This window comes from Harpia harpyja, chromosome 21, assembly GCF_026419915.1.
Source record: "Harpia harpyja isolate bHarHar1 chromosome 21, bHarHar1 primary haplotype, whole genome shotgun sequence".
NCBI lineage: Eukaryota > Metazoa > Chordata > Aves > Accipitriformes > Accipitridae > Harpia > Harpia harpyja.
In genome coordinates, this window is record NC_068960.1 from 1,510,593 (window position 1) to 1,531,153 (window position 20,561).

At 57.0% G+C, this 20,561-nt stretch overlaps 1 protein-coding gene across 9 annotated transcripts in view; it reads right to left on the minus strand.

Annotated features, from left to right (window-relative positions):
* Positions 1–20,561, minus strand: part of GRID2IP (Grid2 interacting protein) — a 43,702-nt gene that overhangs the window by 22,927 nt on the left and 214 nt on the right. For 3 of the 9 annotated variants that reach the window (XM_052772315.1, XM_052772312.1, XM_052772311.1), the window contains exons 1-6: positions 20,085–20,335; positions 17,492–18,063; positions 14,503–14,657; positions 2,986–3,240; positions 1,345–1,430; positions 832–901 (exon numbers count right to left, since the gene is read on the minus strand). In XM_052772315.1, the coding sequence (XP_052628275.1) occupies positions 832–901; positions 1,345–1,430; positions 2,986–3,240; positions 14,503–14,657; positions 17,492–18,063; positions 20,085–20,100 (1,154 nt within the window). In that variant the 5' untranslated portion in view covers positions 20,101–20,335. Of the gene's footprint in view, positions 1–831; positions 902–1,344; positions 1,431–2,985; positions 3,241–7,153; positions 7,404–11,321; positions 11,510–14,502; positions 14,658–17,491; positions 18,064–20,084; positions 20,336–20,561 lie in introns of those variants that run through there. The other 6 variants (XM_052772320.1, XM_052772317.1, XM_052772313.1 and 3 more) reach the window with 5 other exon arrangements.

Genomic DNA, 20,561 nt, shown 5'->3' on the forward strand with positions numbered 1-20,561 from the left:
AATCTTGGCATGACCTTGGAGAAGGGTATGGGCTGGCCTGGGACAATGCCTGCCAAAATGCGGGCTCAGAGGACAATCTTCAACTCGGTCTCCTCTATTCTCTGGCAATGCTGCATCAGCCAACAGTTTGCTGGATCAGCTGAAATGTGAGAACCTGAGCACTGACAGAAGCAGCATCAGATGTTTAACCTTTAAATATTCATCAGTCTCTTATCGTGTAGCCTCTTCTAACCCTTTGCTCTTGCTTTTTGTGTGGAAAGACCAACCCAAGGAAATATGGGGCTGCTGCCACTGCTCGGTGAGGTGCACACTCAGCTCTGGTTCGATCGCTTTTGTTGTGCTCAAATAATATAGAAGAAATAACTTCTGGGTGGAAATGTGATCACCCATGTGGTTTTAAGCTTATGATCCCATTCTGGGAGTGATTTGTGGGCTGGCTGGTGCTCTGCTCCTTTCAAGAGCAGAACCCCAGGTGTTTAACACATACAGCTTCACTCGCAGTGGCTTGAATCAGGGTCTGCGGTTGGGTTGCAGTCAGGACACCAGTTTATATATAGTGTGTCATGCATTATGCATGATTATGTGCACAGAGAAGTCAAAGGAGGAGCAGGGATGGAGCCAAAATACTACTCTTAGAGCCAGTTTTTGTAAAAGAATATTAAAGGAGATGCCCATATGGGGTGAAACCCCTCGTGCACCTCAGTAGACAGCTCTTGAGGATGCCCAGCTCTTGTTTCTCTTGCACAAGAGTAAACAAGTGAACACATGTGTGCTTGGCCACCTACCACCCCCGGGGCCCCCTTGGCACAGGTCTTCTAAAGAGCCTCTTACCTCATGTCCAGACCGTTGAGGAATAGGATCCGGTCTCCAGGTTTGAGAGCTGCCTTCTCGGCCGGGCTCCCTAAATGCACAGGGAACAAGAGGGGCTTTAGCTGGTGGACCCCTGCTCACAGGGATGGGGTCCCAGCTCCCTGGCTGCTGGGTGCCCGGCCGTGCCCAGGGACACCCCCCAGGGCAGGGTATCTGCTGCAGGTGGATTATCTGGGTGGGCTGGAGCTGTTCACCAGGCACAGTGATACCAGCACCCAGCTTGCAGTGGAAACTCAGGTGTGATTTCAGGCTATTCACTGACCACAGGCGTTTTCCACCTTTCAAAATAGGGAGTGCATAAGGCCAAACTAAATTGTACCAAAGACCCTAGATACTCAACTCGGGAAACTGCATCACTGAGCCTTGTTAAAGCCCCTTTTGCTGTTTTCTAGCAAACAGCAGGCACTTAAAATTTTGAGTTCAGACCAGAGATAAGAAAGTGCCTTTGAATCTTGTGGCTGGAGGCTTTCTTACCTGGCAGAACAGACTCGATCCACACCGGGGCATGGCCACGTAGCGTGAAGCCAAAGCTTCTGTTGCCTTTATAAACTCGCACAGTTCTGCAGGTGAAAAAAGCAAATGTGAAATCAGAGCCCGCTATTTGATTCTTGTTTCCTTTCCCAGCCCCTCTGAAGCCCCGTTAGCCTGGATGTCTCCTGAGTGCCCAAGCCCTCGATGCTCCGTGTCCACGCAAGGTCCCCTTTGATACCAAAGTGTCTTTCAAAGGGGAGCCCCCAAAACATGCCCTGTCCACAGGGACAGGGGATGGAGGGAAGGTGGGTGCGAGTTTGGTGGCCCTGGATAGCCACAGTGCAGTTTGTTCTGCCAGCCTCTCTTGCCTGCAGCCTGCCTGTGCCAGGGAGCAGAGGGAGCTCACGGTGCTGAGCCAGCATGGGGTGGTGGGATGGGGAGTGGTCCGGGGGTGCTAGAAATGGCCCAGACAAAACCTCAGGGGGGGCTGGAGGGATCTGGATGCTCTGGAGGCAGGAAGAGATGCTGCTGGTTTAGGGGCAGAGCCCCTGAGCATGGCCTCTTGTTCTGCATTAATTACCTAATTCATAAAACCACCATCCAGTCCTTCAAATCCAATGTGTTTTTAAAGTGGAACATGAGATATAGCTTGTGTATTACATAGAATAAGAGAGACAATGTGGTTTAGGGGGCAAAGATCTCACAGGCTGATGAGAGAGAAATTAAATTCTGCTAGGATATTTTGGAAAGAGCATTAGGAAATCTCCCTGCTGGGAGGCTGATTGGAGCTGGGAGCTGTTCCCCGCAGGGAGCTGGGGAAAGGCAACAACACCGAGATCATTTACAACTAGAAAGCCTCTTGTAGGGACTGATCCTACACTGGCAGGGAGGGAGACTGCGCTGGAACTGGATTTTTGATAAGTCACAGCAAAAATTATCCTGGCGGGAAGGTGGGCTGCGGCCGAACACCCTGGAGATACCAGCTGCAGGCAGGGGAATAGCTCGGGATCTGCCTGTGGCAGCACAGTCCCTCCCAGGAGTATTTTCCAGCTGTGCTGGCGGGCCAAATCCTGCTCTCTTGTTCGTGAGACGGGGCTGGGAACGGAGCAGCCAGCACGGCAGGGCTCCTCGGCCCTCCAGGGCTGCTGAGGTCTGGCCATGTGGGTAGTGGGAAATGGGTTAATCCCCTGCGCACCGTCCTTCCCCCTGCAGCCTTGCACCCAGGCGCCCGCCGCGGCAGGGCAGGATGATACAGCCTGCTCTGTGCCCAGGTACCCTGCATCCCACCGGCACGGCCAGGCACCCTGCAGCCCACCCGCCCACCCACACAGGAGCCGACATCCCCTCGCAGCCTGCAAGTGCCGTCTCAGCTCCACACGTGGCTCGTCCCAGCCAGCCCTGCAACAGCGAGGGGGCAGAAAGGGTGGCCCGGAGCTGGGACAAGGGGTGCAAACGTGCCCAGCCTACGAGAGGGAGAGGTCTTTGTTCATCCTCAGCCCAGGAGGAATTCACCCACTCTGCACACCGAAGACATGCCATTTCCTAGCGCTTCTCCCCTTTCCCTGGCATCCCTCCTCCATGCCACCGTCCATGCAAAATCGGATGCTGCCGCTGTGAACGCAGGGTGTCCAGGAGAGGTGTTACCTGCGGGCAGCCCCCGAGGCCACGTTGCTGGTGATGAGCGAAGTGGTTTTCCGCAGGCTCTTGCTGGCCTCCTCGTGGCTGCGGGGCACGGAGCTGGCACGGGTGGAAACAAGGAGCCGTTCCTGGTGGTCTTCACTCCGGCTGCGTCGCAGCCGATTGCTGTGCTGCTCGCTCTTGGAGCGGCAGAGCTTGCTGATCAGGCTCTGCGACACCACCTCGTCAAACCGCTGCCGGTGCTTCTTGGGGATGAAAATCCTGGAAAAATGAGGCAAGGGAGGGGAGTGAGGAGCAGGGCAAAGGCAGCTGTGGCCCAGACCTCTGGATCCAGCCATACCTGGAAAGGAAAGATCAGAGCAGCCCTAGCCCCTCACGCGCTCTTGGCCTGTCCTCCCAGTGCTGCAAATGCCAGGGCTGGGGATGCCAGGGATGCTGGGGACACCAGGGACACTGGCTGTGTCTCTTGTCCCATCCCGTGCACAGCTCCATTGGGGCGAGGATGTTGGACCCCTCCACAGTGCTCACAGACTGATTCAAACAGCTCAGTTCCTCCTCACGCATCCCATCCTGGACCCCTTCAGCTGCCGGTACCAGTATGCCGATGATGAGGTTCAGCTTGAGTCCCAGATTAATTGCCAGGGAGCCGGCCAGGCAGGGGAGGACCCTCGCCCCCACGGTGCCCGTTCTATCGTCACCCTGCTCCTTGCTGCATGGTACCCACTGTCAGGGGTCCCAACGTGCAAGTGCCCCCTGTGTTGCCAGTGCCAAACCACCTCCTCCAGACCCGGTTCTTCCCCAGCACAGTCTGGGACCCCCAAAATGTTGCTCCCCATCTCCTGCCCCAGCCCCTCTGCTGGGAGCCCTGGACTCCACTCTCCTGGGCTCCAGCCTCGGCTTCTGCCACCCCCCATCTCCCACCATGGCCAGGCAGGAGCCTCGCGCCCCTTGGGGGATGCTGGTGCTGCAGGGACAAGGATGGGCATGGTGATGCTGCAGGCAAGGGGATATTACTGGGAACTTGCTCTGTTCCAGGTCACCTTCCCTCTGCTCTGTAGGAGCTGCTCTGCCAGCAGCCAAGTGGCCTTTGTGCCCCCCCGCAAGGACCCCCTGGGACCCTCAGGGGATGCATAAAGCAGGATCCCAGGAGGGAGCAAGGAGGGTGCGTCTGCACTGCTCCTAGCCCGGCCAGGGGTTCACCCCTGTAACATGGGGAAACACTTTTCCTTTTCCATTTCCTTATGTCATCGCAACGGTGAGACACTGACACCCCACTCACCTACTCCTACCCTCCCATTTGCACATTTAGGGGCTTCTGGAGGAGCTGTTATCTCCGTGTGTTTCTATAGCAACTCCTCCCTGCACCCGTACCGGGCTGCCTGTCGCAGCTGCATTTGCTCGTTAGACAATACCGTCTTGTGAGGTTCATTAGTGCTCTTCACCTCGTAGTGCATGAGAACGCGCTCCCTACATTAACACAAACTCTGACACTCGCGGCAGAGGAGGGATGTGAGCATCACTTCCAAACCGCCCCGGGGACCACATCTCCGGGGGGGGGGGGGGGGCCACAAACTGGGCCAAACTCGCAGCTGGCGTCAGAGGACCCAGAGCAACTTGCTCCGAGGGGCTGCAGTGCCAGCGCGACACGGCTGTGATGGCAGCTGGTTGCTAATGAAGCGCAGCTGGAGAGGCTGGGGCTGGCGGGGGGCTCCCGTGGGTCTCCCCTCTCCCTTGGGCAACTTCACCAAAGGAACTCCAAAGCCTGGGTGAAGCCAGAGGAGAAGGAAGGGGAGGCTTCAAATCCCAAATCTACCAGGACCAGGACATCTCTATTTCCCCCCAACAAAAGGCAGAATTCAAAATAAGAGCTGATGCTCACGCTGAGTAGGAGCAGACAGATCGCAAGCCAGCCTGAGGCTGACATATGCTCACACAAAGCATTTGGTGACAATTTAAAATAAGTAACACATCGGTACAATTCACAGTCAATTTGTGATTAAGCAGCAACTAGAAAAGAGTGAAATCATGCTAATAAATAGTTGACCCAGCTGTAAGCAGGCTCCTGCGGGACCGTGGGCTGCCGCAGCCCCGTGGCAGGGGAGGATGCGGTGCAGCAGCAGCAAGTCCCGGCAGGACCCTGCACCTCTGCCCTGGGCTGGGCTCCCGCTGGGGAAAAGTCTGGGTTCCTTGCAGGCAAAACGAGCGTGCTCCCATTTAAGTTGGCCAAATTAAATTGCCCCTGCTCGTTCCGGCAGGGCTGTCCCACTTTGCACTGACTGCTACTTTGCCTGCGGGCTGAGAAACGTCAGGGTTGAGGAGCAAAGTACGGCTAGCTCAATAACCAGGCACAAGGACATGCCTTAAGGGTTTTGCCATGAATTAACTCAATGCTAGAAGTAAAACGGTGTCTTAGCAAGGAGAGGAGCTAAGTGACTGGTAAAAATAATCCTATTAAAGCATGCAAAAGAGTTTCCTTTGCAAAACCCTTGAGAGAATTTGCAGTGTGGCCTTGGGGAGCCTGGGATGGCCCCGTGCCACAGTGCTGCTGGAGGCTGGATCCCCGAGGTCCCTGATGCCCTGTGGTTCAGTGGGTGCTCAGGTCTGGTCCTTAGCGAGGGACCCACCAAAGGCAGCATGTGGGGTGTCATTAGACAGCATTAATGCCTCAGCCTGTCCTCTGCTCCAGCGCAATGCTGCCCGTGCAGCATGCACCGGCACTGGCATTGGCACCGGCACCAGCACAGGGCAGATGGTACCCGGCGCTTAGTGGGAAACTGTGGCTATTTCTGCAGCACCCTGCCATCCCATGCGATAAACCTGGCTTTGCCCATTGTCATGGCACTGGGGAGCAACACCCAGCTGGGGTTTCCCTCTCCCAGCAAATCCCACCGGGGCACAGGGAACACGGATGCACCCACCCTGTTTGCAGAGGTCAGCCTGGGACCAGGAGCAGACCCCGTGTCCCAGCAGCACCGCGTGCTACACGTGCCCGTGGGAGGGCTTGGGAGGCGTGTGGCGCTGACCTCGTGCCTTCAGCTTCCTCTTCCTCCTCCTCGTGTGCTCCAAGTCAGCCCTGGCTCTGTTCCCTGTTGGAGAGGGGATGGGAAAGGCGTCCCCAGCCCTGGGCACTGCAGCCCTGAGCCCACTCCCCAGCCCCGGGGCAGGGTGCACCAAGCCCCAGCACACTAACCCTCCTCTGCAGGAGTGTCAGCACATGCTCTTCCAGACTATTCAGTCTGCTTTAACACGCAAATGCAAATTCAGGGTGCTTTCCAGGCCGGGAGAGGCCCCAGAGGCTGCAAGCCACTTTGCCTTCACTACCTCTCCGAAGCATCCCGGGACGGCAGCACGCTGCCATGGGGTGGAAACTGCCTGACAGGAGCCCATCGGCCAGCATGCCCGTCCCCAGCCGCTTGGCTCCCTGCTCTGGGGCTCATTTCAACAGAACGTGTTTAGCGCATCTCGGTCCTTGTCACACTCACTATTTTTAAAACTCCCAGGGGGGTCACTTGCAGCTCACCTCTGGACAGACAGTCCCATTTCTGCAGCCTGCGATCACTGACAGCTGCCTCCCTTGCCAGCCCAGTGCGCTGGAAAACCACCTTTCACGTGTGCACGTGTCCTGTGATGGGCACTGAGCTCACCTGGATGTTCCCACCCCGGGATGCTGGATGCTGAGACTCACCGGCGCAGGATGCGTCCCCTTGACCAGGGCAGCGGTGGCGGCTCCGGCCTTGGTGGGAGCAGCTGAAAGCAGCCGCAGGTTTGCTCAGAGCTCGCCCTCAGCCAGGGCTGGGAGCGAGGGGTCCCCAGTCCTCGCTCCATCACACCCCCTGCCCCACGCAGCATCCCCAAACCCTCGTCCTCACCGCCCATCCCTTTGCTGGACTATAGGCACGGAGACAAAGCAGACCCAGATGGGCTCTTCCCACCTCTCCCCAGCCTCCTACCCCCAATTTTTCATCTGAGCTTTGCCCGACTCCCCCCAGCAGCTCGTGCCACCGGTGCGGTGGGCGCAGGCTGGCGGCAGGGCTGCACCGGTGCCGGGAGGCAGGCTCCCCGCAGCTCAGAGAGGCAGGAGAGACGTCGCGGGGATGTCTGCCGGAGCGCGAGACTTTCCCAGCGCATCCAACACCATGCATGCCGCGCGGAGGAGCGGAGCAGAGAGACGTACCGAAAATGCCGAGAGAAACTCCGGTCCTTTCCCATTTGTCAGGGTGCGGTGGGAACAAAAGGGAGCTGCTTCAGATCCTCATGCAGCTGAGTCTCAGCCTCGGCTCACGCCCACGACGCGGCCGGATCCAACAACCAAACCGCGCGCCAGCCGGTGCCCCCCTGCCACTTGGCACCCCCGCGGTGCGTGGGGACCGTGGCCAGATGGGCCGGCGAGCCGGCAAACTCTACCTGGGCTGGCTCCCTGCCTCCCTTTGCCCTCGCCTCCCCACCGCGCTCTCAGTCCCAGGCGGAGGTTTACCATCTACCGAGTGCCTCCTTTTTCTATCAATTGGGCTTTAGCGCCTGCTCTGCCCTCCCTGCTCCGGCTCTGCCCCGGCTCACAGCGACGAAGCCTCTCGCTTTCCCTAAAAACTGCAGTCGCTGTAATTTCCAGCTGGAACAATCTCGTAACAGAAAGGAGGGCACGGCTCTGCGCCGAACTCCGGGGGGATGCCTCCCTGGTGCTAATTAGTTGACTTCTAAAGTGCTTCTGTTTAAATTACATGCTGCTGTAATGGGTGAGAAACCTTAAAGGCAAACAGCATCGGCGGTGGGTGTGCGGCTGCTGGGCGTGCAGGTGGAACCGCCTGGGCTGGACTGGGACCAGGACCGGGACCGGGACCAGGACCAGAGTCATGGGCCCAAACCTCCTCCCGAGTCGCGGAGCGTCATTTACCCCCAGGGTAACACAGCAGCGCTTTGTGTTAGGGATAGAAGATTAAAAAAAAAAGCCTCTTTAATTTAAATAACGCCATCTTTAAACACAGCACTCGCGTTTGATGAAGAGGATGTGAAGCTTTCCAGAGCTGCCAACATCAGATACAATCTCCAGGTAGCAAAGGAAGGAAAAATGAAAAATGTATGGTTTAGCCCCAAAACAACTAGCAAAGACCTGACCTTGAGTCTGTCAGTTGTGCAGAAAAACACATCCCGGGGTGGATTAAAACACTGAGCTACACTTGGATTATGTCTGAACTGTGCTGTGCGAACAGCTACCAGTCTGGAAAAGCACTTCTGCCCCGACAGTATGCCGCAGTGCTAAAATTCATGCGCTTTTGGGAGAGAAAACTCTTGTATGGCTTTACCCATGTTACAGGACTTCTGCTTATGAACCTATACAGATTTTTCTCAAACCTAATCTACCTGTGTGCATGGGTAGGGGTGTTGGCAGCCTTGCGCTGGCCTCCCGCCCCGGCAGCACCGGCAGCCACGGGGGGATGCGGTGCCTCCGAACCCTCATGCGCGAGCAGGACTCGCTCCAGCCTGGCAGCGAGCGCGGACCTGCGATTTTCACGGGGGCTGTTATCCTGTTACCCCCGGTAATGGGAGGCTCCATAATCACTCATCTGGCTGCAGATGTTTTGCAGATGTGACAGTTGTTATTATTAAATAGGAATGAAGGTGCTTTTCCACCCGAGAGTGCAGATGTGGTGGGATGCAGTGGCCATGCACCGGGGCCAGGACCCCCTCGCAGCCCTTCCCCAGCCACCCCGGCTCCGCACGGCAGCTTTTGGGAAGGGTCACCCTCTCATGACACATCCCTGCACTGTCTCCAGTAATGACTGATGCACATTATCTGCTGGTAAGAGCCTCACCGAAGCAATGCCGCAGCCCGTGCCTGGCTGGGGGTCACCTTCCCCGTCAGCAGCCGGGGCCCCGGGGTGCTCTCGCCTCTCCCAAACCCGGTGCCCCGTGCCCAAACCACGCTGCGCACCAAGAGCCCATGGCTTTGTCCTTCCCCTGGCAGGGACGGGCAGCCCCACAGCTGCCGGGAACATGGAGAACTTCAAAGAAACTCCCAGAAAGGCTTTTTCTGCAGCTTCCATCCTGCCTGGCATCACCCAGCGGGTGCAAACAGCTGCTCGATGCAGCCCCGGCCTCATGGCCAGACCCCCAGACTCCCTGTGGCACGCGTGGGACCCTGCCAGCCGCTGTGCTGGGAAGATGTGGGGCCACCAGCAGCTCCCACGCACCCCGTGCCCCATACCAGCACCCGACACTGGCCCTGGGGTGCAGGGACTTGTGTCACCCTCTGCTTTTCGGAGCCGCAGAGAGCCGTCACCTCGGCCGAGGCACTGCCCCCAACCTGCTTTCTTGCTGGGAACACCAGCACAAATGTGGCTTTCCGCGTTTTGTTTAAGATACTGGAAAACTCAGACCAAGTAACCACTTCCCAAAATAAAAGTTGTGACCCAGTGGTGGGGTGGAAGTGGGCCAGGCTGATATAATCTGCATTACAGCCATAGTTTGATTTGTCAAAAGAAATTAATCTCCTAACAGGAGATTTTGCACCGAGGCATTTTGGTCATGACCTATTTGAACTCAGCCAATAAAAAAGGAACTCCGCTCCCAATTGTTTTCACTGGTGGCACGTTTTTTTCCTGCTGCCCTAATTCCCTTTTTTTGGGCAGTTGAACATATGTTGGGCTATCAGATTAGGGATTTTTTTAAAACAGAAGAAAACAAGAGCTGCTTTTCCTCCATTATCGTCCTGCCATCCGCGCAGTTTCACAGCAGGTCTGCCCAGACCGTGGGCAGGAGGACGATGTCCACGTAAGGTTTGAAGTGCTGTATCTGGCAGCAGCCAGAGCGATGTGGGTTCAGGGAGGTCACCCGTGCCGCAAGCTGCATCGGCACCCGAGAGAGCTGGAAAGCTTCCCCCAGCCTTGGAGGAGTGGGTACATGGAGGGGGGACGACAAGCAGGGAAGCAGCACAATCTATAATATATAAATCCTGATGGCTAAAATGAAATTTTTTATCCAGACACAGTCACAGATGGCTGGAGTATTTTAATACAGGAACATGCCAAGTGATTTTATTGCCATGGAAAACAAGCTGAGACAAATAGATTGTGTTTGGAACATTATTAAAATGAACTCGGTGGAATTTTACCCATAATAAGGGAACCCCCGATGGGCAGCAATTTTATCTTTGTCAGGGATCAAAAGTGACCGCAATCAGAGCGGCGCTCGCCTCGACCCAGCCACCGCGGGCCAGCAGCTTCGGCTGCACGCTTTGGTTTTCCCCCAGGAGCAGAGGCTCTTCGGGAAGCAAACGGACTGTAACCAAAGCAGCAAAGTAACAAACTACCCCTGACTATTCTCCCTGCAGTGGACTGAAGCACAACATGACTTAAAGGAGATCCATGACAACATATAGCAGTCTAAACAGCCCGAGAGTTATCATCTAATGAATTAACGCGGCCAGGGTGAGAGGCTGGATGTGCTCCGGAGCACACACGCATCATGCTATTCAAATCCAGGTTAACGGGACAACGTCCGTGCAAGCATCAACACCCGTGTTTTATGCACCAGCTTTTGTAACACTGCAGGTCAGTGGGGAGGAAGGGATCTGCGTTTCCATCGCTCCCCAATTCTACTGCAAACAGATGTTTCAAACCTGAACGCCGCTGCCGGGAGCTGGTGCAACGCTGGCACGAGCACTGCCGGTGCTGCTGCCAGCGCTGGGGGAACGCACGGTGCAAAGGGAAACAGCAACGGGTACATAGCGGTGTGAAAATGCTAAACCCCTGTGCCACGCAGGTGAGGATCCCCCCGTACCGCTCAGCTCGGAGGGCGACTTTGGCCCCCAGAGTCCAGGGAAAAACCGGTGGCCGTTGCGACAGCACTGCAGAGCACTTGGGTGCAGAGCCGGCACCGTTCCTCTGCTGGAATTGCAGCTCTGCCCTGGTTTGAAAACAGCTCAGAAATAAGAGCAGTGCCGAGAGGCGCACGCCCCTGGGACCCCGACCTGCCCAAAATAACCCACTCCCCTCCCCATGCCGGCGCGAGGCACACGCAGCCCCTGCACACGCGCTCGGCACGGCCGCAGGGAGCAGGGGAGATAAACCCCGCAGCTCCCCCCGGGACTAGACCCAGGCTTTGGCATTTGCAGGTGATGGAGTAACACAAAATAAGAGATTTCCCTCTCTCCGGCAGAGCTGTGATGCCTGCGGAGTCCCTGACAAGAGCAGCTCTGATGCAATACGGATGCTAAGAGTTAATTAACTTTTAGCACATTTCATTTTTGCGGTGCCAGGGGTTGCTAGATTCAAGAATTAAGCTGTTTTAAACCCCTTCCCCTCCCAGCCCCCTCGGCTCCCAGGAAAGGTCCGTTCGTTACTCACCCGAGACAGCTCATCTTGCCCCCTCGCTGCCGTATTTCATCATTCTTGAGCAGAACTACAATTGTGCACTTTTACTACACACACCAGCCATATGGGCAGGGGATGGGAGCAGGGAGGAACTGGCGCAGCACGTGCGTTATCCCCGCTATCCACAACCAAACAGATGAAGAAAATGTCAGCAAATTAAAATCTGCAGGAGCTTAATTCTGGGCAAATAGGATGAAATCCATTTGAGCTGAAAAGGAAAAAAAACCCCAACAACGGAAAAAGCCCAGCTCGAGGACAGATGAGAGGAGGGGAGGTGTCTGCAGCCCCAAGTCAATCTGTGAGCTGAGTCGGGGGGTCTTGGGTTACGCTGCGCCGCAGCACTTTGCAGGGAGCACGTTAAAACCCGAGGGGAGCCCGGGGAGGGGACAGGCAGGGGAGGGAGGACAGCCGGCAGCAGCAACGGCCCGAAAATAAATACAGCTGGTGCAGAGGGAAGATCCAATCAGGCCAGCGCGAGGGTCAGCGGCAGACGGGGACGTACTGGCCGCCTGGCTCTGCATGGCAGGAGCCACGCGGTCACCCACGGCAGGCCACCGCCACGGACCCTGCGGCAGGGCTCAGCCAACCCTGTGTTGGGGACCCTTGCCAGCATCACCCCCTGGCATCGCCCCCAGCATCCCTTCCCAGTCCCTGGCCGATGGGCACCACCATTGCTGGAGGGAAGGGGCTTGTCCCAGCCCCTCCGAGGGCTCCTCTCGGCACCTCTCCTCCAGGCTTTGCAGGGTGGGAGGCACGGGCGAGCTCCTGGTGTGCGGGACTGCTCCCCGCATCTCAGGTGGAAACAGCCCCCGGAGAGCCAGGCACAGCCTCACAGGGATGCCTGGGCTGGCTGATGGGTACCAAGCCCATCCTCGTACGGCTCCGCGTGCCGTGGGGGTCGTCCCGCAGGACAAGCCCCAGGATGATCACTGGGTCAGCTCAGATGGGCTCCATTCACCCGAATTGCACCAACGCTGCCCGGGGGTGGCTGTTCTGTGCCCCAGGGACGGTGAGACAGCCACACCAGCACCCCATCCCTGGAGCCAGCACTGGAGCCGGGACCGCCCTTGCATGAATCCCCCGCACAGCCCTTCCCCAGTCCCGGGGTGCTGGCTCGGGGCGCAGACCCCAAACCTCAGCCAGCAACGGACTGAACCAGCTCGAGCCGTGCAGAAATCACCCACATGTATTCACAGCACCCCCTAAATCCAGACCACCCAGGAGCTGCTCACCACCTTTCAGTGAGTTATTAAAAGCATTAAAAGCTCTTGCTCGGCAGCAAACCCATCGGATGGGAGACCCCGGGATAAGCAGCTCATATCACGCACGGCAGCGCATACGGAGCTGCCCCCGCCTCCCCAGCACCCCCACAGCTGGGAAACCTGGTCTCCAAAGCACCTTTTTTTTTTTATTTTCTTGACTTCATTTCATTAAGATTAGACGGTAAATCTTTTCCCTAAGCTAAATATTTCATTTCTATTAAACTGAGATCAGCTGCCTGATTTACGGCTCTTCTTGCCCCAGACCCGGCGTTAACCTTTCACACGGGGGCACGGGGTGACCGCGGGGTTTGACTCTGTTATCAGGGGGTCCGTAACATGGTGCTTCCCCATGGCATCACGGAGCTGGGCACGGGATGAGCTCTGCACCGTGCGGAGGGGACAGCAGCACCTGGTGCAGACACGTTCTCCTCTGCTGATGTGGGGGTCACTGGGACGGGGACACCCTGGGGGGAACCTGCTGTGCCCCCCGCAGAGGGGCTTGGGTCAGGAGGAAAATTTGGACACTTATTCAAATCCCCTCTGTGGGGGAAATAATCCTGTATAATTCCCCAGGGATGAAATCAAAGGGAGTCTCTGAGGCGTTTAAGGCATGACCATGGATCTTGCTGTGGAAAAGATTTTTCCTGAATTGTGGGTGGTGGTTTGGTTTTTTTTTTGATTGGGACTAGTTTGGGGTGACAGCTCAGGCGGGACTCGGTGCCGTCCATCCCTGCCCCCAGCCCCAGCCGTTTGCAGGTCGGGTCCCTCCGGGACATTCAGGGGGTCACGACAGCCCAGACGTGGGCACCCGGACAAGACGGCTGCCGGGGAGCTGACGGTCCCCTCTGCACCCCGGCTCTGCAGGGCTCTGTGCCCGTCCCCACTCAGGTATGGGGGGGTGCCGGGCAGCCCACGTGCAACCGTGGCAGAGCAAGGGGACGGTGCGTGGCACGGGCCACTGACCCACTCTCCCCATCCTCCCCACCGCCAGATCGCAGCAGGCGCAGCAGAGACCCCGGCAGGGGGATGTTGTTATGGTAACTGTAATATCTTGCAATTCCACTGATTAAAGCAAGAATTGGAAAGCCAGACCCGGAGTGGGGCCAGATGGAGACCTGATTCCCTAATGGCCATCGTCTCAGCCTGGCCGTAATCCCCACCACGTGTCCATGCACCGGCACCAGCACCGTCCCGCAGTGCCAGCCCACGCTGCAAGAAGAGCAGCGGACCGGCTGCATCAGCTGCACACCCGTGGCACAACTGCTCTGCCGGGGGCTCAAGAGGTGCCGGGGACCCCGAGCCCAAGCGGAGCATTGCCGTAGCATCCCAGGATGTGTGACCACAGCCCCGGCACCCCGGGATGCTGCGGGGAGTGCTGGCCTGGAGGCAGCAGCCCATGGCACCCGCCAAGCCGCCCCTGCTGCCGGAGCTGCTGGCAGCCCTGGCCAACCCCTTGCCCACCGCCAGCTCTCGCCTTGCAGCTCTGTTTATTTTCCGGCCAGGCTCTTGAAGAATCGCCAGCCGTTCTGCAGCTAATCCCACCTCCCTTTGAAATGACGGCCAGAAACGGGAGCCATGTCCCGTGCTGCAGGCGGAGGCGGTGGCTGCGTGGGGCTGGTGACCACCGCTCCCTGCAGGGACGGGGACGGCCAGCAGGCAGGAGCAGGTCCTCCCGTCCCACCACGCAGGCTGACGGGCACAGGGATGCCAGGCTGAGACCCTGCCAAGCTCAGCTGAGCTGCCCCTTGGAAAAGGGGTTGGCATCTTCCCTGCACTAACCTCCTGGCCCGTGCCTGCACCACTCAGCCCTGCACGCTCGCCACCGACGGGCAGATGGATGACCGTGGTTTAATGACGAGCACGGCAGCATGGAGGTAACCGGTACCCTGTACCTGATGTTGTCAATCAGATGCTGGTGGGACTCCTGGGTGAGGACCATGCAGAGGGCATAGGCCAAGTACTCCACCTTCCGCTCCGCCGCGTACTGCTTCAGGATGGTGAACACCTTCTCCTTGACCTCTGGCTGGTCACCGAGGATGTCATCTACCTGCAGCACGGGAGCCGGGAAAGAAGAGGGAAGGGGCATTGAGCAGCAGAGCAGTTAAGCACGCATACAGAGGCACTGATGGTGCAGAAAACGTGTCCGTCTCATTGCAGCACCTGGTCAGCCAGCGAGGAGGGAACCCATGCAGGGAAGAAAGAGAAACTTCAGATATCAGCCCATCACGCAGCACTGCTGGGGCCTCGCAGACATCCCTGGTGTTGCTGTTCTGCGTATTATAAACATTGCACTGGAACAGTGGCATGACCCCAGACCCCAAAACTCTGCTGGGTCACAAGTGGCCCTGCAGGAGAGGCTCTGGCATGGCTGGGCTGGGACCTGGCGGATCGGTCTGGAGTCTACCTGGCAGAGGACACCGCGATGGGCTTTTGGAGGTATTTAAGCCTCTAATCGTGGCCTGATCCTGACAGGCAGCACTGCCCTGCAATTAACTCTGGGAGGCTGCAGGGAAGTGGTGAGGGGGAGCACAAACTTGAGCATCAGCAAACAGCATCGGCAGCTCCCAGCCGCTGTCCTGTCCTCTCCACCTGTGACAGCCATGACAGGCAGAGTAATTAGCTAATTACCATCGAGCCAATTACCCTGCTTGGGACCCTCCTTATTAGCTTCTTGCCAGGCCAGGGGGCTGTCTCTTGCCCTGGGTCTGTGCTGGGCAGTGGGTGCTGGTAGCTTGCCTGCAGCCTGGCTGTGCGCAGCAAATGTGCAGGATGCAGAAGATTCCCTGTGAGCATCTTGTGGTCCCTGCGCCTGTTGGGTCTTCCTGCAAGGTGATGGTTTTGTGCTGACAGCAGGTTTAACTGCTTCCCTCCAGCTCCGTGAGCACAGGTGGAAGCAGCAGCGAGGGGAGCGGAGCCCCTCGCCCTTCCCCGCTGCACAGGGGCTGCGTGCGGGGCTGTGTGTGTGTACCCCTGCGGCATCGCCCGGCCAAGCTCCCTGCGCCGGCTGGGAGAAGCCCTTGCCCAGGGAAAGGGAAGAGCCGTTCCCTCCGGGTGCTCATCCCACTTGGCAGCTCCCCAGGGAGGGCCGGCACCGGCACCTCGACCCCCAGCGCAACCCTCCAGATGCTGCTGGGTTTGCGCAGCTGCCGCAGGGGCTCCCGGCAGCAGCTTCAAGGTTACCAAATCTGGGGCAGCCAAGGCAGCTGCGTCCCCCAGGGCAGGCTCGCATGCTTTTCAGTCCCAAGGTCCGGCACAGAAATGACAAAAGACCGTGGTGTTCCCGGTGGGCTGAATCCCAGGATGCTGCTGTTAAATTTTTGCCTGGGCTGAGACCGCAGGGGTTGGCAGGGTGGGAATGGCAGGGTGCTGCCACCCTCGTGTCGGTGCAGTCCCCAGCATGTCCCTGAGTGTGCAAGGGACAAGAGGACATGTTGACCTGGAACTGAGACCATAAGTACCTCCATCACTTTCCGGTGATGCCCCCAGGCTGCCGGGACGCTCGGCTGGCACAGCCTGGCTCCAGCCCTGGCCCTGCTGCCACCCGTCTGTCTGCTAGGTGAGCGCAATTCAGACCGGGGCTCTGCCAAATGAATGAGGGTGGGAAAAGCCTCCATATCTCAGGCTTGCGAGTGACCTGCGGGCAGTGCAGGCATGAAATGCAAGCCACCGGCACCCTCCAACCTTCCAGCCGTGCGGCGCGTGGGCAGGAGTACCAGGTGCTTGCAGCACCGGCACCAGCAGCACCTACCAGAGCTGAGCTTCCAGGTAAATGAGGGAGTAAAGCACCCCGCTGGGTTTTATTATTTTCTGCATCATGTAAAAAGACGAAGACACTTAAAACATCTGCGCCATTAACTGTCTCTAGAGAGGCATTTGCCAGCCGAGCTGCACTCCAGTGCCCAGGAGCCAGCAGCACACGTGCCCTGCAAACCTGCTTCTGCCCAGGCTGGCTGGGGCCGTGGCGGGCGGCTTTGCTGGGCAGGGAAGGGAGGTGGCAGAGGTGCTGCTGCGGGTGCTCGTGGCATTGCGACCAGCTCGCTTGCTCCAAAAGCGCTCTCCTGTGATCATCTAGGAAACGTTTACATGGTTTAATGCGGCTTCACGAGATGGAGGCAGCGTGGAACAACCTCTCATCCTCTTGTTAATCTCCTGTAATCAGCAGGTATCTGTTTCACATGCGATGCTCTGCCTTATGAATCCAAACCTCCGTGCATATTTGTGAATCTTTAATGTAGAAGCTGACTGAGGGGATTCGGCTGATACCCACGAATCTCTTTATGAATATCTTGTTCCTTTATTAGCTCAGGATCAAAAAAACCACAAGCCTGGTTATTTTCATAACAGTATTTTAAAAGGCTACTTTGAAATGGAAATTAGAAAGATTAAAAAAACAACCATGATCAAATTTATAATTAGCATGAGGCGATGTGTTCAGTAAACTACCCACTAGGAAGCTTTCAGGAACACAATGAAGATATAATCAGATTGATGTTTTCCCTTTGCAACAAAATAAGAGCTAAAATGTCTGTGGGATGACTTGCTCAAACTTTGAAGGGACGTCCAGACACGCAGGAGAGAGGGATCTGGCCCCGTGGGTTTCCAGATGCTCTTGTAGTGCAAAAAATAAGTCACTTGGGGTCATCCCCCAGAAGATCTCCAAGCTCTTTGCAGCATCCCTCTATTCTCCCAGGGATTACTGAAATACAGGTAATTACCAGACCCTTCCGGGGTGATGCCCTGAATCTGCACCCCAGCCCTGGGACAAAGCCAGGAGCATCCCCCCCCCGAGCGCACTGCAAAGGCTGAACGCAGGAATCTCCAAACCTCCCGGTGCAGGGGTTGCCCAGAGCCCCGGACGCTCACCCCACGCCCCGGCCTTACCTTTCTGCTGAATTCCTGCGCTTTCTGCTTCCTCTCCTGGCGCACGGCGTCGGCACTGGGGATGGTGTCCCGCGTGCCGCTCCGGCGCTGCGGCCGCAGCAGCCCCAGCCGCAGGGACCGTCCGTGGCAGGACCCCACCGAGGCGACCGCCGCCTCCTGCAGCATCACCGGCATCCCGTTGACTTCCAGCACGTAATCCCCCGGCTCGATCCCGCAGGCAGCGGCGGGCGACTCCGGGCTGACGCTGGCCACTCGCGGGGGGCTGCCGCTCGCCAGCTCGAAGCCGAAGCATCCCCGGGGACCAGGGGGGATGTCGACGTGCTGCAGGCGGGAGACCACCCCAATGCTGGGGGGCACGTTGCCGCAGCGCCTGGCCAGCCCGAGCAGCGCCTCGCAGCCCAGGGAGGAGACGGGCTGCCCCTCGATTTCCACCACCTCGTCGCCCGGCCGCAGCCCCGCCACCGCCGCACTGCTGCCATCCTGCACCCAGAGGATGTAGCATGGACCGGTCCCGCTTATCTTGAACCCGAAGGCCTCGGGCCAGCCCTGGTTGGTTGACGGCATGGCTGCAACTGTAAAAGAAGGAGGGGGGGGGGAAAAAGGAGTTGTGATGCGTTTTCCATCCTTAAGGTTAGCTGCTGTAGATGCCATGTGGATCCCATCAGGTGTGGGGGCTCTAATCTCTGCTGCATCCCCCACCGTGGGAAGAAATGCCCCAAGAGGGATGCTTTTCCTCTGTATTTCCCTAAAAAAATAGCTTTTATTCTTCTATCGTCAGGCTGCTGGCAGTGCCTGTGCCATTAGCAGTGAGGAAGCTGCGTTGGCTGGAAGGGTCGGGGCTATACCTGGCACCCGGACCGTGGCCTCGCACAGCCCTTGTCTCACCCGTTGGTGGCACCTACCTAGCCCCCCTCTCCCCGGGAGGTGCGTTTAGGCACCTGCTTGTATTTATTTGTCTAGCAAAATGTTTATTTCATTTCCCTGGCATGTCATGTTAATGAACAGATCATCCAATGACTTAAGACAGCCTTATTTTAACAAGCTCTTCTCAATACTCAATATTTTTAGCAGTTTGCAACAGCAAAATTACTGCAAATTCATTAGAATTTGCCAGATCTTCTCAGCCGTACTGGGAGTATTTCTTTGTGCCCTCCCTGTCCTGTGTATAGTATTAACCTGATCACAGCATCCTGAAATACACAGATGAGGATTTTCAAAAGGACTTGTTTCTGGTTCATTTGAAGGTTTAGGACCGGCTCCATGGATGCTCAAGGAGAAATCGGGCACATCAGCCCTAAATATCTGCAGAAGTCGTCTTTGCCCAAGGTAAATCAGACCAGCTGATCTACACGGCTCACTTGGATGCCCTTTTGATGCCGCTGATATGTAAGTGCCTGCATTGTCCACTGACACTTGCTAAAATAATTCACATGTAGATTTTCTCTTTGTTTGATCTTAGCTGGCTGTGAAGATCCTTTTTACTCCCACATTTATTCCGTGTTACTTAACACACGTTAAGCACTTACAAAAACGAAATGCAGACTATTGTACCTGGGCAAATTATCTTACAGACACTGCAAGGACTCAGAATCCCTCAGGAAAACATCCTCACAAAAGCACCTTGAGTTTTGTGCTCTTCAGATCAAAAAGTCTCAAGCACAGGCACAGAGGCACAAAGCCCAGCAGCAGCCTAAAGCCGGCTTTTCATGCAACCCCCCCGAACGGCTGCTCCCCCCAGCCTGGGCAGCCCACAGGGTCCCAGTTTGCTCCAGTCCATGCTCCTGCCAGCACAGCAAAGGCATCCCTTCACATCTCCACCTCACCGCTGTTGGGGTGGCTTGGCCCTGATCCGAATGACCGAAAGACATTTCTTCTGCTCCTGGGAAATCTTGGTCAAAATTCGGTAGCATTGAAAACATCATTTAATACCCGGTTATAGGCCAGAGAGATGAAAAGAACTCTTCTCATGTCCGTTTTCAGCAGAGATAATACAGACCAGCTTGCTCTGAGAGCAGAATCGTGAGGATGGGCAGGGAACACAGCACTAGCACAGAAATCTGTATTAATAACCTGAGCCTGCTCTGCTGTTGCAAACAGCTACTCAAGGCTGCATTACAGAGGGCACTAGAAGTGCCACCTTCATAACAAAATATTAAAAAGGCCCAAGCAATATGCTGTCACTAACATTATAAGTGTCATCATCTTGTCCTTTGTACCGCAGTGGTGATTAAAATGCTACATAAAACTCAGGGATTATTGTTATTGTTAATTTAAAGAGGAAAAAAAGCTGTTGCCCATGTTAACAGGCACAGCTCTCAAGGACCGGAGAGGAAGCATTGAGGGTGAAGCATAGGGCAAGTCTGGCAACAGCGGGATGAAATCCACCAGTGTCCGAACACCAGGGCATCCCTGGAGCTGCAGAGCACAAGCTTTGAAGGCTCCAGCAAGAGCCTGGTAAGCACCGAGATGGCCCCAGCGCTGCCGCTCTGGGCTGAGCTCCGGGGCAAAGCCCGGCAGAGCAGCGGCTATTGCCTTGCTGCGGGGAGCTGTATCACCCCCTTCCACTTCTAAACCCTACGGCTCAAGCACTTACAGAAGTCTGCAGCCATCCAAGCAAGCCTGGCGGGCTCTCACCGGCGGCAGGTTTGTCCCGCTAAGGGCTCAAAGCTTTCTCGATTCTCCTCCATCGCCCCTGGAAGCGCGTCCCACCTACCCGCCGGGCTCCCGGGGGCATCTCCCTGGCTCTCATGCCCTCGCTGCAGCCCCCGGGGTGCTGGGGGCACAGCCCTCGCACCTAACGCCAGTCCAGGGGTGGGCGAAACGGCTGCCGTGCCGTGACGCTGGGGCAGAAGGTGGCTGCCCCTTCCCAGGCTTCCTACTCTACCCCTGCGCCCTTCCAGCCGCTCTGAGTCAGTGCCAGGCACGCAGAAAGGTCTTTCTTGCCTTTTCCTTTCCTAATTAACTTTACTTCTATCACAAAGAGAAATGCGGACAGACTAATTGCCGTTCTGGTCCTGGCTGAGTCTGGTGCTGACCTGAGCCCGCAGATCTGGGGGGAATTAGGAGCTGG